General features: G+C 51.9%; 1 protein-coding gene across 1 annotated transcript in view; it reads left to right on the top strand.

Moving 5' to 3' along the window:
* MINDY4 (MINDY lysine 48 deubiquitinase 4) overlaps positions 1 to 13,569 on the top strand; it is a 120,682-nt gene that overhangs the window by 75,639 nt on the left and 31,474 nt on the right. Inside the window, exons 10-13 of the mRNA XM_003270491.3 lie at positions 3,433 to 3,534; positions 5,197 to 5,260; positions 6,386 to 6,451; positions 11,977 to 12,044. Coding sequence (XP_003270539.1) covers positions 3,433 to 3,534; positions 5,197 to 5,260; positions 6,386 to 6,451; positions 11,977 to 12,044 — 300 coding nt within the window. The remainder of the gene's footprint in view (positions 1 to 3,432; positions 3,535 to 5,196; positions 5,261 to 6,385; positions 6,452 to 11,976; positions 12,045 to 13,569) is intronic.

Genomic DNA, 13,569 nt, shown 5'->3' with positions numbered 1-13,569 from the left:
TGGGAACTCCTGGGTTAAAGACAGAATGGCAGTGTTGCAATGATGCTTTGGGGGCATCTGACCCAGTGCCTGCATTTGTAGGTGGGCAGGGAAACAAAGGCCAGGGAGGGCAATGGTTTCACCAGAACCTGTGAGCCAGGAATCCAGCCCAAGCCCTTACCTGTCTGACCACTGTACTTTTTCCAACTCTACTGTGTTTTCTAGAAAACTGTGTCTCAAAAGAGAAAGATGGAGAAGGCCCAGGGAAGAATAGAGAGACTGGCAGAGTTACTAACTGGAAGCCAATGAAAAGAATGAGGACTTGTGCTTGGAGATGTGGTGGTTCAAAGGGGCTGTAAGCAGAGCCTGTAGGATCAGGGGACAGGCCCCGCCCAAGAGCAAGATCTCTTGTGTTACATGGTGCTGAAAAGACAGGGTCAAAGGCAAAGGAGGCTGGTTCCTGAAACCAGGTGCCCAGGGCGGTTGGTTCTACTTACCCAAGCTCTCCTTCCTTCCTCAGTGTTTATTTTTTCCAGTTTTTACTAACGATCTGCTCTGAGTAAATCACTGTGTCTCCATGCCTCAGTTTTCCCATTTTACAAAGAGGATATAATAGTGCCTCCCTCATAGGGTTGCTTTAACAATTTGATGAAATAACATGGAAAGAGTTTATAGCAGTGTCTGGCACATGATAAATACTCTGTATGTGTGTGTGTGTTTTGTTTGTTTGTTTTTGTTTTTTTTGTTTGTTTTTAGAGACAGGGTATCACTCTGTCACCTAGGCTAGAATGCAGTGGCACAATCATGGCCCACTGCAGCCTCCAACTCCTGGGCTCAAGCAATCCTTCTGCCTCAGCCTCCTAAGTAGCTGGGACTGCACGTGCCACCACACCTGGCTGATTTTTTAATTTTTCTAGAGAGTCTCGCTATGTTGCCCGGGCTGTTCTCAAACTCCTGGCCTCAAGCGATCCTCCCACCCAGGGCTTCCCAAAGTGCTGGGATTACAGACATGAACCACTGCACCTGGCCAATGTTGGCTTTCAAAATCTTATTTGTTGCTACACTGAGAAGCTTCCAACTGAGGATTACCTGCTTCAGTAAGTTAGTGTAGAAGTGTTTGACAGGGGGTCTCCTTACTTCCAGATATGGAGCTTTTCCAGCATAGGTGTTCTAGGCAGAAAGTACACTCCAGGCATGATTTTGTGTAACATCTATCCATGTCGGGGAACACTGGTCACACCTGTGTTGTAGGAAGACACGCCCCCACCCCCACCCCATGTGTATTTGCAATGGTGATTGGACGGTGGGGTGAGATGGAGCAAAACTGCTGGTAGGGCACTGGCTGTAACAGCTGAACTGAGGGGCAGAACACCCTGGCCTGGGCCACACAGCAGGGGGAGGGTGGGCATGAGGTACTCAGGATGTGCAGTTGACAGTACATGGCCATCATTTGTATGAGAGCAGGGTATGAAGCAGGAGCTGTGGGGGTGATGGAGTCACATTTGCGGGTTCTGAGTCCAGTCCTTTCTCCTTTTTCTGATAAGCTCTGCTTTCCAGGGACCCCTTAGTCCTTGGTGTGGGCTCTCCTGAAACCTAGAGCAATGTTTTCTCATGGTTGTTTTCATAGTGAACCATGACCTGGGCCAGTGCTCCCAGCAGCTGGGGCATCCGGTTAGGTGAATGCTTGGTAACTATTTCCTCCAAGGAACACGATGGGCTTCCTGAGGCCAAAGAAGTGTCAGGCAGTCGCTGTTTTATTTTCTTAAGTGCTCGAGTGCTTGTTGCTTGTCTCATTGGATTTGAAGGATTTCCAGTGTCAGAGGCTTGGTGTCAACTTTCATATTAGATGTTGGAAATTCACTTTCCCCTTGTCATGGCCCAAGTGGGGACTTGATGTTTTCATAAAGACAATAGTAATAGGCACCACTGATTGAATAGTCACCACGTGCCAGCCACTGGTCCATGGACCTTACAAACATCTCGTTTAAAGCCACAAGGAAGGTGCAGTGGTCACTGCCAGTTTATGGATGAGGAAACTGAGGGGCCACTGTGTTCTGTCACCTTTTAAAGTAATTGGACCACAGAAGCCTGGGTGTAGGTCACTGGCTATGTGTCCCAGGCACTGGGCAGTGACCACATGCTGCCCACTGTGGTGGGCTGGGTCCTGGTCTCTTGGTTTCTTTTCTCCTGCCCTGGAAAAGAGGGACAAACTTCAGTATTCTTCCTCCCCGGCACAGTTCCGCATGGAGCTCAGGAATTATTTGGTGACTGAAGGCAGGGAACCCCCTCCTCTGTATTCCTTTGAGCCCTAGCAGGGTCTTCATCAAGTCCTTTTGTTTGTTAGGGAGAGACCAGCTAGCTTCCCTATGAGTTTTTTAAAAATTTGCAGAATCCAAGAGAAGCCTAGAAGTACACCTCGAAGGAGTCCTGGGAATGTGAAATGGAAAGAAATATGTATATTTGGCTGTTTCCTTCCCTCTCATTCAGTTCAGGCACCAGGGACCTCTTAGTTACCATTTTTATTATAGAGAGGTCTCTGCCATGTTTCATACAGCTGACTGCCTGTCCATTTGCTCCTACGACCGTGTCGTGGCACTCTCTCCTCATACTGCCCCTCTGACCCTTCCTCCTCTGCTTCCGCTGATTCCTTAGAGTTCTACAGGGTTCCACCCTTGGCCACTGTCTCTGCTTTTCCTCATTCTGTCTCTGGGAAATCTGTGCCCAGCCCCAGCTGCTCTCTTGGGCTTTCTACATGTCTGACAGCCTTATCTAAAGATCTGAGTGCATCTCAAACTCAGTAAGTCTGAAGTGCGACTCATTATCTTCTATTTGCAGCTACCTCTTCCCAGCCACATTGTCCTTATTTCACTTGATGGCACCGCCATGTGCCCACTCAAAACACAGAGCTCATCCTTGAATCCGTCCTGTCACTCATCCCCCACTCTGTGTGTCTAAATGTCCAGCAAGTGAGGCTGCTGTCCCCTTGGCCCTGGGAGTGAAGAGCACCTGCCTGTACATGCTACTGACTCCAGGGGCTTGGAGATGGGCATGGCCAGGGCCAGGGCAGGGTCCTGAGATGGCAGTCATTCCCGAGCACTGCTGGCTGGGCCTCCCAGTCCCTGCCAGAACTCATAGCCCTTTCTCTCACACACTTCTGGGCCCCACCAAGCCTGCAGAGCCCTCTTTGCTCCTGTGGGCCCTTTCCTCTGCCTCCTCCTTCACCAGCCCCACCCAGGGCCTCCCACTTGAAGGCACCTCCTTTGGCCCTCAGCTGTGGAGATCCCTCTTTCCTAGGCTTTGCCTTGGGGCTCCTGGGCTGCAGGTGGCCCCTCTGCAGGCCAGGGAAATAACAGGCCATCTGCGGAGGGGGCTGCCTGACCACACTAAGCAGAGCTGCACCATCTCAGCCTTGTGTCCACATAAGCATAAATGGCTTCCTTTTCTTGTCCACAGGGGACTGCAGCCTTCAGATGCCCACCGGACCCACTGCCTCGCCCTGGCCCTCGCAGACATTGTGTGGCGGGCAGGGGGCCGAGAGAGAGCCGTTGTCGCGCTGTAAGTGGTTCCGAGGTCTGTGTTGCCATGGCTTATCGTCTGCTGGCAGCTGCCGGCAAGCTGGCTGTGTGTGCTCCTATCCTTGGGTCCTTCCGGTACCCACCCTGTGCCACATGCTGGGATGAGCCCTGCAAGCCAGCCTGATGTGCTGAGCAGCTGCAGACTCAGGGAGAGCCCTGGCCTTCTATGCGGCCCTGCGATGCCCTCTCTGGGCTCCAGTTCTCATGTCAGAAGGCGTCGTCTGTCTGCCCTGCCTTCCTCCTGAGGAGCTCTGGGGTGACCCCTCAGAGGAAGCCTCTGACCCCTGCAGCCAGCTCCACTCTATAGTTCTCTGATCTGGAGGCCTCGGGAAATAGCCCCTCAGGTTGAGTCGGTCCTGACCCCACTGTACTGCTCTTCCCGGTCCCCAAAGCACACTGCCATTTGCTCTGTCACTTGGGTCCCCATCCCATAAAGACTCAGGGAGGTGAGGTGGAGCCCAGGCCCTGGACCCAGTTATCCTGACCCACATCGTCTCTTCACCACTGGCCCCATTCTACTGCATATAACCCACATGCAAGGTTTGCTGGCTCTTCAGCCTGATCCATCAGAGTGGAAGCATCGCTGTCCCAGCTGTGAGGCTAAGCGATAGTAAAGGAGATCACTTTTGGGGCCAAGGACCATACTCGGGGCACATTGGTCACTGTAGCATGTTGCTTCAGAGAAAGGACTCTTAGGTCAGACTCCCAATGCTGTTGCTTATTGGCTGTGTGACATTGGGCAATTGATGTAATCGCTCTGTTTACTCATCTGGAAAATGGGGATGATTATAACAATTACTTACTTGGATGGCTGTGAGACCTAAATGAGTCAGTATAAAGAAATGATATAAATATGATTTTTAGTTTAAATCATTGTGTCGATATGAATAGCTGATAAATAATAATAATTGTGAAGTGCTTAGAACAGTGTCTGGCACATACTAAGCACCACGTGTTAGATATCGTTATTTGTTTTTGTTATTATTACTGTTCACTTGTCTTTGGTACTCACCTTCCAGTTAACTTATTAACCCTGGCCCTTACGGTCTGCAGGGCAGCCCTGAGAACAGATGGGGCAGGAATTCAATTTCTCCCTGTTTTACAGATTAGGAAACAGAAGCCCAGAGAGGGAGGGTGGCTGGTCCAAGGCTACACAGCCACTAAAGGAGCACGGGTCCCCACACCCGGCTCCAATTCCTGGACATCTTGGGCTGCACACCCCTGGGGCCTGCACACCCAGGGGGAGCCTCAGAGAGGACGGAGGTGGAGTTCCTCCATCAGTGAAAACAAAGGGCAAGTCAGCATTCCGCAGTCTGGAAACACATTTGTCGGTTGTGGGTGAGAGTCAGACTTCCTACTGTCAGGGCTTAGGTTTGGGTTTGGTTATTCCAAGCTCTCCCTTTGCGGTCTTTTTTCTATTTCTTTTTTTTTTTTTTCTTTTAAATCCTGCTATTGGAGTTCTCTGGGCCCAGCCTAGTGGGTGAGTTCAAAGTGGGGAAAAAGGAGAAATTCTTGGCTCCATTTTCTCTCTGGAGCCACCTTCTTATTTGTCCTTATTTAATGACACATGTGGTTTCGCCCCAGCTGGAGGGCACGCCTTCTTTCCACTCAGAGGACTCATGCACCTTCCTTTCCTTTTTAGGGCTTCGAGAACACAGCAGTTCAGTCCAACAGGGAAATACAAAGCAGATGGAGTCTTAGAAACAGTACGGCTTTCTGGAAAATTATCACGCAACTTTTGGCTTTGCCTGGGGACTGTCTCCTTTCATATCAGTAAATCCTTCCTCAGCTGGGGACAGGCTGGCCTTCCGAAGCCCAGGTCCCAGGAATCCTCATCCTGGGATTAGGGTGGGGACAGACGTGGGATGGGTTTGGGGATGGGCTCCTGCTACAGCTGGCTTTACGGCCAAAAGGCTGACTGGCTCCCTGTCCCCTCGAGGGTGTGCAGAGCTGAAGTCTGTACGGAATGCCTTTTGGTTAAGCCCCGGGCTTCCCTGTGGCTTCCCTGTGTCCTTCTTCCTCTTTCTTTAGCATCTGCTCCAGGATTGTTGTGGGAGGGGGTGGGGCAGGGGTGATAAGGAGAGGGAGAGAAAGTTAGAATGTAGGGAGGAACTTTAATAGCATGGAACACCAGCCATAAAGCCACATCTAAGTCATACACAATCGGGGAAATAATGGGAGACATACATTTTTGTATTTTGTAAAATATAAAAACAGTGAAGTTTTTCAGCTACCTCTTGCCAACCTCTTCACTGAGAATTTTTGTTTTAACAAATTAGTTTCGTTTGACCTCGGTTTGGGCACGTGTTGCCCTGTGACCCTAATTGAGGGTCTCGCATTGTTGAATGTTTTCTCTTGAAGTGTTTTTTCCTGGCCTGCCTGAAAAAGCAAAGGAGACTCCTAAGGGCTGCTTCCTGCTGAACTCAGGATACTGCCTGTTGGCTTCCACCTGGCCTGGCTATTGTGATTTGGATATGGCCCCTGCCTGATCCACCTCCCTGACAGCCTCCTCTCTGATATCAGTGACTCACCCATGGGGTGCAGCCCTGCTCTGTTGGGGCCACACAGGATGCTGGAATTCTGGGGTCTCAGGCCCAGAGCTGCCATAGGGCCACCTGAACCCTGGCGACTCCAGCGGTACCGGCCAGCCTTTCAGTCACATACAGGTATGGTCGTGCCTCTCAGCCCTGACCTGGGGACGCTGCTCTCTGATGCAGGGACATTCCCAAGTTGGGTTTTGTAGCTACTAAAGCCAGGGAGCAGAAGCTAATTCAGGATGGGGCACTGCACGGGGCTTGGGCCACTCATCCTGAGTGTTTGTGTCTTCTCAGCTCACGCTTCACAGTTTGACCTGCTATGAGGACCTGGTGACTTTTCTTCAACAAAGCATTCATCAGGTATGAAGCATGCCTTACTCCTGTGGGATGTGCATCACTAAGCCTCCTGATTTCATTGTGGGAACAATGCTGTGAACTGGAGTTGTTCTCCCTGTCGTCCCACCCTGGGATGGCGAGGAAGCTGGGAAGGAGTGATGCTGGCCCCTGGTTGGGGGCTGAGGAGAATGGACTTGGGGTGAGGGATCTGGCTCCTGCCATTGCATCCTCAAGAGCTGGTCCTGAAGGCAGGGCACAGGGAGCAGCCACAGCCAGGGCTACCGACAGCAGAGCTGGATGGGTGGGGTCAGGACACAGGAAGCAGCTGTTAGATGGAGGTCACCAGAGCTTTCTCTCTGTCCGAGTGGAAGCAGCCGCCACTGGAATACAGGAGCTCTTTATCAGTGGAGTGCGTCCTGGGACCAGCTGGTGAGGTGACCAGAAAGCGGCTTCTTGGGTGGGTTGGAGGGCTTAGCAGTGTGATACACACCTTGATTAGTATCCCTGGGGTGGCAGGGCTGTTCTAGGTGGGGGCTCTGGAGCCCCGCCCGCCTGCCAGAGGAGAGCTGTACATCCACTCTTGGCCATGAGCTGGGGGGGACATGGCCAGGGCCAGACAGCAGCAGATCGCAGGGCTCTGAGAAGTCATGGCAGAGCTGTGGTATCACAGGCTCTGTGGGGAGGGGCTACACACTCCAGGGGTAAAGAGCGCGGTCTCTGGAGCTGGTTGGCCTGGCTTTGAATCTAGTTTCACCCTTCAGTAGCTCGCTGACCTCAGGCAACTTACTGAATCCTTCTGTACCTCACTTTCCTCATTTGTAAAATGTGGGTCAGAAGAACAGTGCCTGCCTCAGAGCATCGTGCAGAGAGCCTAGGACAGCTGGCCTGTGCTTGATGTTCTCAGTAGTTGTTAGCTTCTGTTGTTGACATTAGGATTGCCATTGTAATGATGCTCTAAGGGCAGCCTTGAGATGGGTTCCTTGTAGACATGTAGAAATGAGAGGGAAGCATTACAGAAGGCAGGTGTGGCCTGAGCTAAAGCCAGCAGACCCGCGACCTCTGAGACCCCCACTACGAGGCCTCACAATTCTGACATCTGTGTGTCAGGATTGAAGCAGCGGAAGAACACAGACCTTTCTCTTCTGGCGTGCTGGCTGGTCCCTGAGCTTCCCCTTGCCTTCCCTTTGGCCTTCTGGATGTGGGATCCATTCTTTTCGGCCCCACAGAAGGCACTGGAGGGTTTGGTGGTAAGCTGGAGAGTGGGAGAACTTGCTGGAAATAGGACCAGGACTAAAGCTCCTGCTGTCAGACTGCCTTCCGCAGAACTTTCCCAAAGACCCTGAAGGCTTGGGCACAGCCCTGGGAAATGATCAGGCCCTGGCAGCACCAGATGTCCCTTGGGTAGGCAATGGAGCCTACCCTAGGAACAAAAGGAGGCAGGTGAGGTCACCGGAGGGGCAATCCACCTGAAGTGCTTTCACCCCTCAGCCTGGGGAGAGGGCTCAGGGCCTGTCCCAAAAGCATGGATTAGGATGGCTCCCTTTCTACGTGAGTTGCTCTGTCCAGGCGCATGGGAGAAGGAGTGCTGGCTGGGGCATCGGGAGCCCCAGGCTGTCTGTCCTTTGCTGCCTGTCCCCAGCTCTGGTTTTTCACTGGAGTCACTCAGCAGGCCATCTGCTGATGCGGTGCATCCACCGCCTGGCCTGTGCAGAAGAGGCCTGGAGCAGAGGCCTGGGGGCCTCCTCTGGCTTATTCCTTAGTCACATGTAGCCTTGGGAAAGTCACTGGGTCTCAGTTTCCTCATCTGGAAAATGGAAGATGGAGCAGTTATCAGGTAGCTTCCAGCTCTTCGTCATCTCAGTGTGGTTCTCAAAGAAGAACCTTAAACACGTGAAGAAGGGTGTCTTCCAAATGCAGTACTAGGCAGTCTGAAGGAGCAGAAAGGAGACCTGCTGTTGATCTAGAGTGTCGTGGGAGTGCAGCAGTCACAGGAGAGACGAGCAGAGCCTGATAGCATCCGTGTGTGGGATCTGGCCAGGTTGGCCAGGGATGGGATCACCTGGTCACACTCTCAGCTGAAACAGAACGTGGAGCCACCAAAGCCAGGAAAAGGAAGTGACTGGTGAGGCTTCAGGGGTTAAGGTGGAGCCTGAGGGTGATTGCTCAAATGACCACAGATCCTGAGGCTTGTAGCTGCCCACTGATGGACTGGGGTGGCCCCTCAGCACCAGGACCTCTGAATCCTTGTCCATGAGATAGAGCCTCCCCCTCAGCCCATACCCTAGGGCTTTGATGAAGCCTAACCAAGACAGGGACTGTGGATGGGGTTCAGAGAGTGGGATTTGTTCCAGGGCGAAGGGGCCTCCTTTCAGTGATGCCTCTGGACTCAAAGCAATAGCCTCCTCGCCTGGCTTTGGTCCTTGGTACAGGCGGTCAATATTTGGCCCTCCTCACTCTGGAAGGCAGCTCTCGCCCTGCAGTTTAATTCATGTTTTTGCTGGAAGCAGTTGAGCTGCCTCAGCACTACCCTCACCAAATTCATTTTTCATGGCCTGGGCCTAAGAGGGGTTCCTCGTGCCAGGCCTGGAAATGTACACCAAGCCATCTTTGCCCAAAATAAATAGCCTCCTTGCTGTGTTTTCATTACTGCTCACCCTCTGGGCAAGGTGTCTGGCAGGCTCCTGGCAAGCTGGAGGATGCCCCCGCCTCTGCCTCCCATTGGAGTTCCTTGGTAGACTCAGGTCTCTATGGAGTGCAGAGCAGCACTGGAAGAATGGCCCCTTCTTCCCAAGTGGCCCCACTTTCTAGACCCTGATGGCAGTTTTCAGGCCAGTCGCCTTGCCTGACCTCGCCTTTCAATGCAGGCATGTTGCCCTGTGGCCTCCCATGTCTTGGCAGCTTGAATTTGATGAGATAATTGTAATAAAAGTTTTAAAAAACAAAATGGAATATTGGTGCCATTTAGTTGTGTTCCAGCAAGGGCAAGAAGCCTCAAGCAGGGTTCTTCCCCACCCACTGCAGAGAGGCATGTCCAGGGCTCAGGGGGTCCCTTTGAGGGTGTTCCTAGGACTGGGGGAAACACTGGCATAAATGTCATAATAGTTCCCCAAATTTACACAGAGTTGGGGTTTACAGTGGGCTTCTGTTTCTGTTACTTCATTGCAGGTAGGTAGGCATTACAGGCATGGCGGAAGGGGAAACAGACCACAGACCAAGAAAGTACTGCAGCTGCCCCAGGACAGCATATATGTCCATGGCAGAAGTAGGCAAGAATTCTAGAAGGAGAAACTGAGACCAAGAACACTTTGTGACTGTCCAAGGGGAGATGGAAATTTGTGGCAAATTAGATAGGCTTTCTATGGAAAGGGACACCGAGACCAAGAGCTTCGTGACTTCCCTAGGCAGCATGCAGAGCTGGGACAAGGGGCTGGTGGCCCAAGTCCTCCTGAGCCTGCATCGCCCTGTGCAGGGGGAGACATCAGCATTACTCTTTGCCATTGTCAGAGCACTTCCACAGACATTGTCTCAAGAATGTGCACCATAAGCCAAGGAAATAGGCCAGGTGGGTCTTCATTATTCTTGTTTTGCAAAGAGGAAACTGAGGGCAGCAGAAATGAAGTGGCTGGCCTGAGATCACAGAATTAAGATGAGGTTGATTTAAGATTGTTGTTGATTCATTCATTCCATTCCTACTTCCAAAAAAAGATTGGAAGTTGCTTTTAAAAGAAAATGATGTCCTCAGGGCTCTGCTGTGCCCCCGCATAGTCAGCTTGCCCTCTCTTGCTTGTGGACCTTTGCACGTGCTTCTCCTTTTGGAACAACGTTCACTTTTCTGATTCCTTACTGTCCCTTAGGTTTCTGTTCGGACATCGCTTTCTCCAAAAACCCTTCCTTGATACTCCCTCCCCAAACTTGAAGTGTGTGTTGAAGGCCCTTCCTGTGTGTTTTTGAAGGAGCCTGCATTTCTGTCATGGCAGGACCCCTTCTCCCAGCCTTTTCAAGTTGCTTATTGTTTTTTCTTCCCTAAGTTACTTCCCCAAGAAGAGAGATCCATATCCACCTTGTTAACAAGTACAGCCTTAGCCAGGAGAATCTTCGGCACAGAAATTTCACCAATACATTTTTTTTAAAAGACTGATTGACCAAGTGAATTCCTGGATGACAATAAATAGTATATTTTGAGGAAAAGAAAAGGTAATTTTATCAGAAGCTTGAGCTGCAATAGTTACCATAGTAGAGCACCATATTTGGCTCTGAGCTTCCTGGCAGCCAAGGCAAAAATGTAAACATGGTAAGTTTTATAATTTTCATTGTCTGTTCCAGGAGAAACAAGTTGGGATTTTTGTTTCTAATTTTAAGTCCAAAATGTGATTACACATAAGGAACACTGACTATTATAACAGGCAGTGTCTTCAGTCACAGTTCGTGGTTTCCAAAGGGGAATGGGTGAGGCCTCCACACTGACTTGCAGGTGGGGATGGTGTTTCTCTGGGGAGCAGAAGTGACATGGCCCATCCCAGTAGGCTGTGGCCCACTGGGCTCACTGGACAGATGGGCAGGGCAGAGCCAGCTTTGTTCTAACAGCTAACACAGGTGCCAGGCCCTGTTTGAAGTGCTTTATAAGGATTAACTCACGTAATTTTCACAACTTGATGAGGGTAGGTGCTGTGATTATTACCCTCTTTTTACAGATGAGAAGACTGAGGATAGAGGAGTCCAGGAATGTTTCCATGGTCACATAGCAAGGAGTGGCAGAGCAAGGATTTAAATTAGGCGGACAGGCCCCGGGACACCAGCTCCAAACCAGAGTTGGGAGGAGGACTCACTTTGGATGCAAAATCTAAGGGGGTGCCAAAAATCTCAGAAATTAGCAAAACCTGTCTTTTTTAAAAATCAAAGTTAATCAGAAAAATCCACAATGAACAAAATACCAAAATGTTGATGTTTTAAAATATATATATAAAAATTTAAGACATGCATCTACATGGCTGCCTCCTTCGCCTCACCGGATCCTGACTCTGCTCCAAACCTGCTCTCTGCTGCTCTCAGCACAGCACAGTTCTTCTGAGTAAGGGATCTGGAATTAGAGGTCCCTGGAGTCCCAGTGTGCTACTGACAAGCTGTGCGGCCTCGAGCTGGTCACTCAGTTTCTGAGCCTCAGTTCCACATATGCTAGAGGGCAGTAATCATAGTACTGTCCCCCAGGCCTGTTAGAGTGTTCGGGGTGATAATGCCCATTAGACGCTTGCACCATAATGGAGCTGGCCATGACTGTTGCTGTCTCGTGAGTTTTGACGATTCTGAGGTCACTGATGCTCTCTGTGGTGGCCCCTGCATCACCCTCGCCCTGCTGTCATTGTCATTCAGGCTGTTCCAATGTTCCGTCCTTTAGGAGGTCAGCCTTCGGGTCACCCAGCAACCCCGGGGCTGGGCTGGAGGCAGTTGGCTCAGGGCAGGCTGTTCCCTGGGGTATGGCTCCCACAGAGGTGTGGGGCTGGGAAGAGGGAGGTGCAAATGGGATGGAGCTCATTTTTCTCTCCCCCTTCCAGTTTGAAGTGGGCCCCTATGGCTGCATCCTGCTCACCCTGTCTGCCATCTTGTCCAGGTCTACGGAGCTGTGAGTATCTTTCTCCCTCAACTCCCTGGGGCTATGCTGGTCTGTCTTGTTCACTGCTGCCTCCCTAGAGCCCAGGATGGTGCTTGGCACATGTTGAGGGCTCCGTGAGTGCTGTGGAAAGGATGATTGAAGCAGTGGAGTAGGGGAAGGTCTGCTGGTGGAGGAAAGAAAGCAGTCACATTCTACATATACACGTGTCCAGGGCTACCATGTGTGTGGCGGACAACCTGAAAGACATGCCACCAGCCCTGAAGGAGCTTGCCTGGAACTGCAGTGTGTGCACATGAGCACTCAGGGGGATGCCCCTGGCACTTGTGCAGGGGATGGACAATTGAGGCTGAGACCCAGGAGATGGCTGAGGGCCCTCTAGAGCTCAGGACAGGAAGGCCTTGCTGTAGACCAAGGCAGCCCTGCAGCTGCATGGACAAGGCTGGCATCCCGGGTGGTGAATGGGCAGTGGCCAGGAGGCCCTGGAGGCAGGGAGAGGTGGCAGGGCGGCTTGTCCTAATCTCCCCTGCCTGACCCCTTTTGGCAGGGTCTCTATGCTACCTCTGTATCAGGTGGAACATGGCCCCCCAGCCTGCTCCACAGCTGGAGTTTCCCCGTGAAGCTCATTCGCTAGGAGCTTTTTAGGCCTCTTTGTCTGTATTTGTCACCTGGGCATGTCACCAGGAAGTATAGCAGATTAATAGCGCATGAATGGCTGTGGAAAGTACAATCGATTGCCCCATTCACTTTCAAGCAGAGGACAGAGCCCTGGGGGCCTGGAGTCCTGGGAGAGTGAATCTTACTTTGAGGGGTGCATGGAGGGGAGGAGTTGGGAATAGCTCTCAGCAGGTGGGCCCTGGGAAGTGGGGAGGCAGGGTGAGTAGCCTTGTGGTGCCCAGGGGCGGGAGGTCACAGCAGGAGACACTTCTTTCCTGGCCTGGTTGGGTCTGGTCGGTGCCCTCCCTGTTTCCAGGGGCCTCTGCTGTGGATTCGGGGGAGGACAGTGGGGGCTCTGTGGCCTCGTGCGCCAGGCTGCCTGCTGCTTGCTGCTTCTGACCTTATTAAATGCGGTGAGCGCACAGCGCTTTCCAACTTCTAATCCTGCCGTAATGATATGATTCATTCCTGGCGTGGACTCACGTGCATGGAGACCATAAGCTGCACCACCTTCTCCCCAGGACTGGGTTTGCTCCTGGTTTGGCTCATTCCTGGGCTGAGAGGTTGGGTGGGAATCTCCAGATTTCCCTGAGGGGAAGCTGTACTCTCATGAGGGCCAGGCTCAATGATGCCAGTCTCAGCGCCCCCATCCATGTGGGGGCCCTCTGGCTCTGGGAGTCTAGGGCTCTGTGCTCAAGTGTGTCAGTTCTGGTGGTCACCAGGGCAGCCTGGGAGTGGGCGCCTTGTTACATGCATGCTCCTGCATGTAGCCCTGTCCCTCTGAAAGGGGCTTCAGGGTTCCATGCCCAGGCCAGTCTTCATGTTGTGCACAGCTGGGGGACTAGGGCTGCTTCTTCCCCCTCCCTACCCTTTCCAATCA

Source organism: Nomascus leucogenys, chromosome 17 (genome assembly GCF_006542625.1).
Source record: "Nomascus leucogenys isolate Asia chromosome 17, Asia_NLE_v1, whole genome shotgun sequence".
In the NCBI taxonomy this organism is placed as follows: Eukaryota; Metazoa; Chordata; class Mammalia; order Primates; family Hylobatidae; genus Nomascus; species Nomascus leucogenys.
The sequence above is the reverse complement of the archived record's forward strand: the minus strand, read 5'-3'. Positions and strand labels throughout refer to the sequence as shown.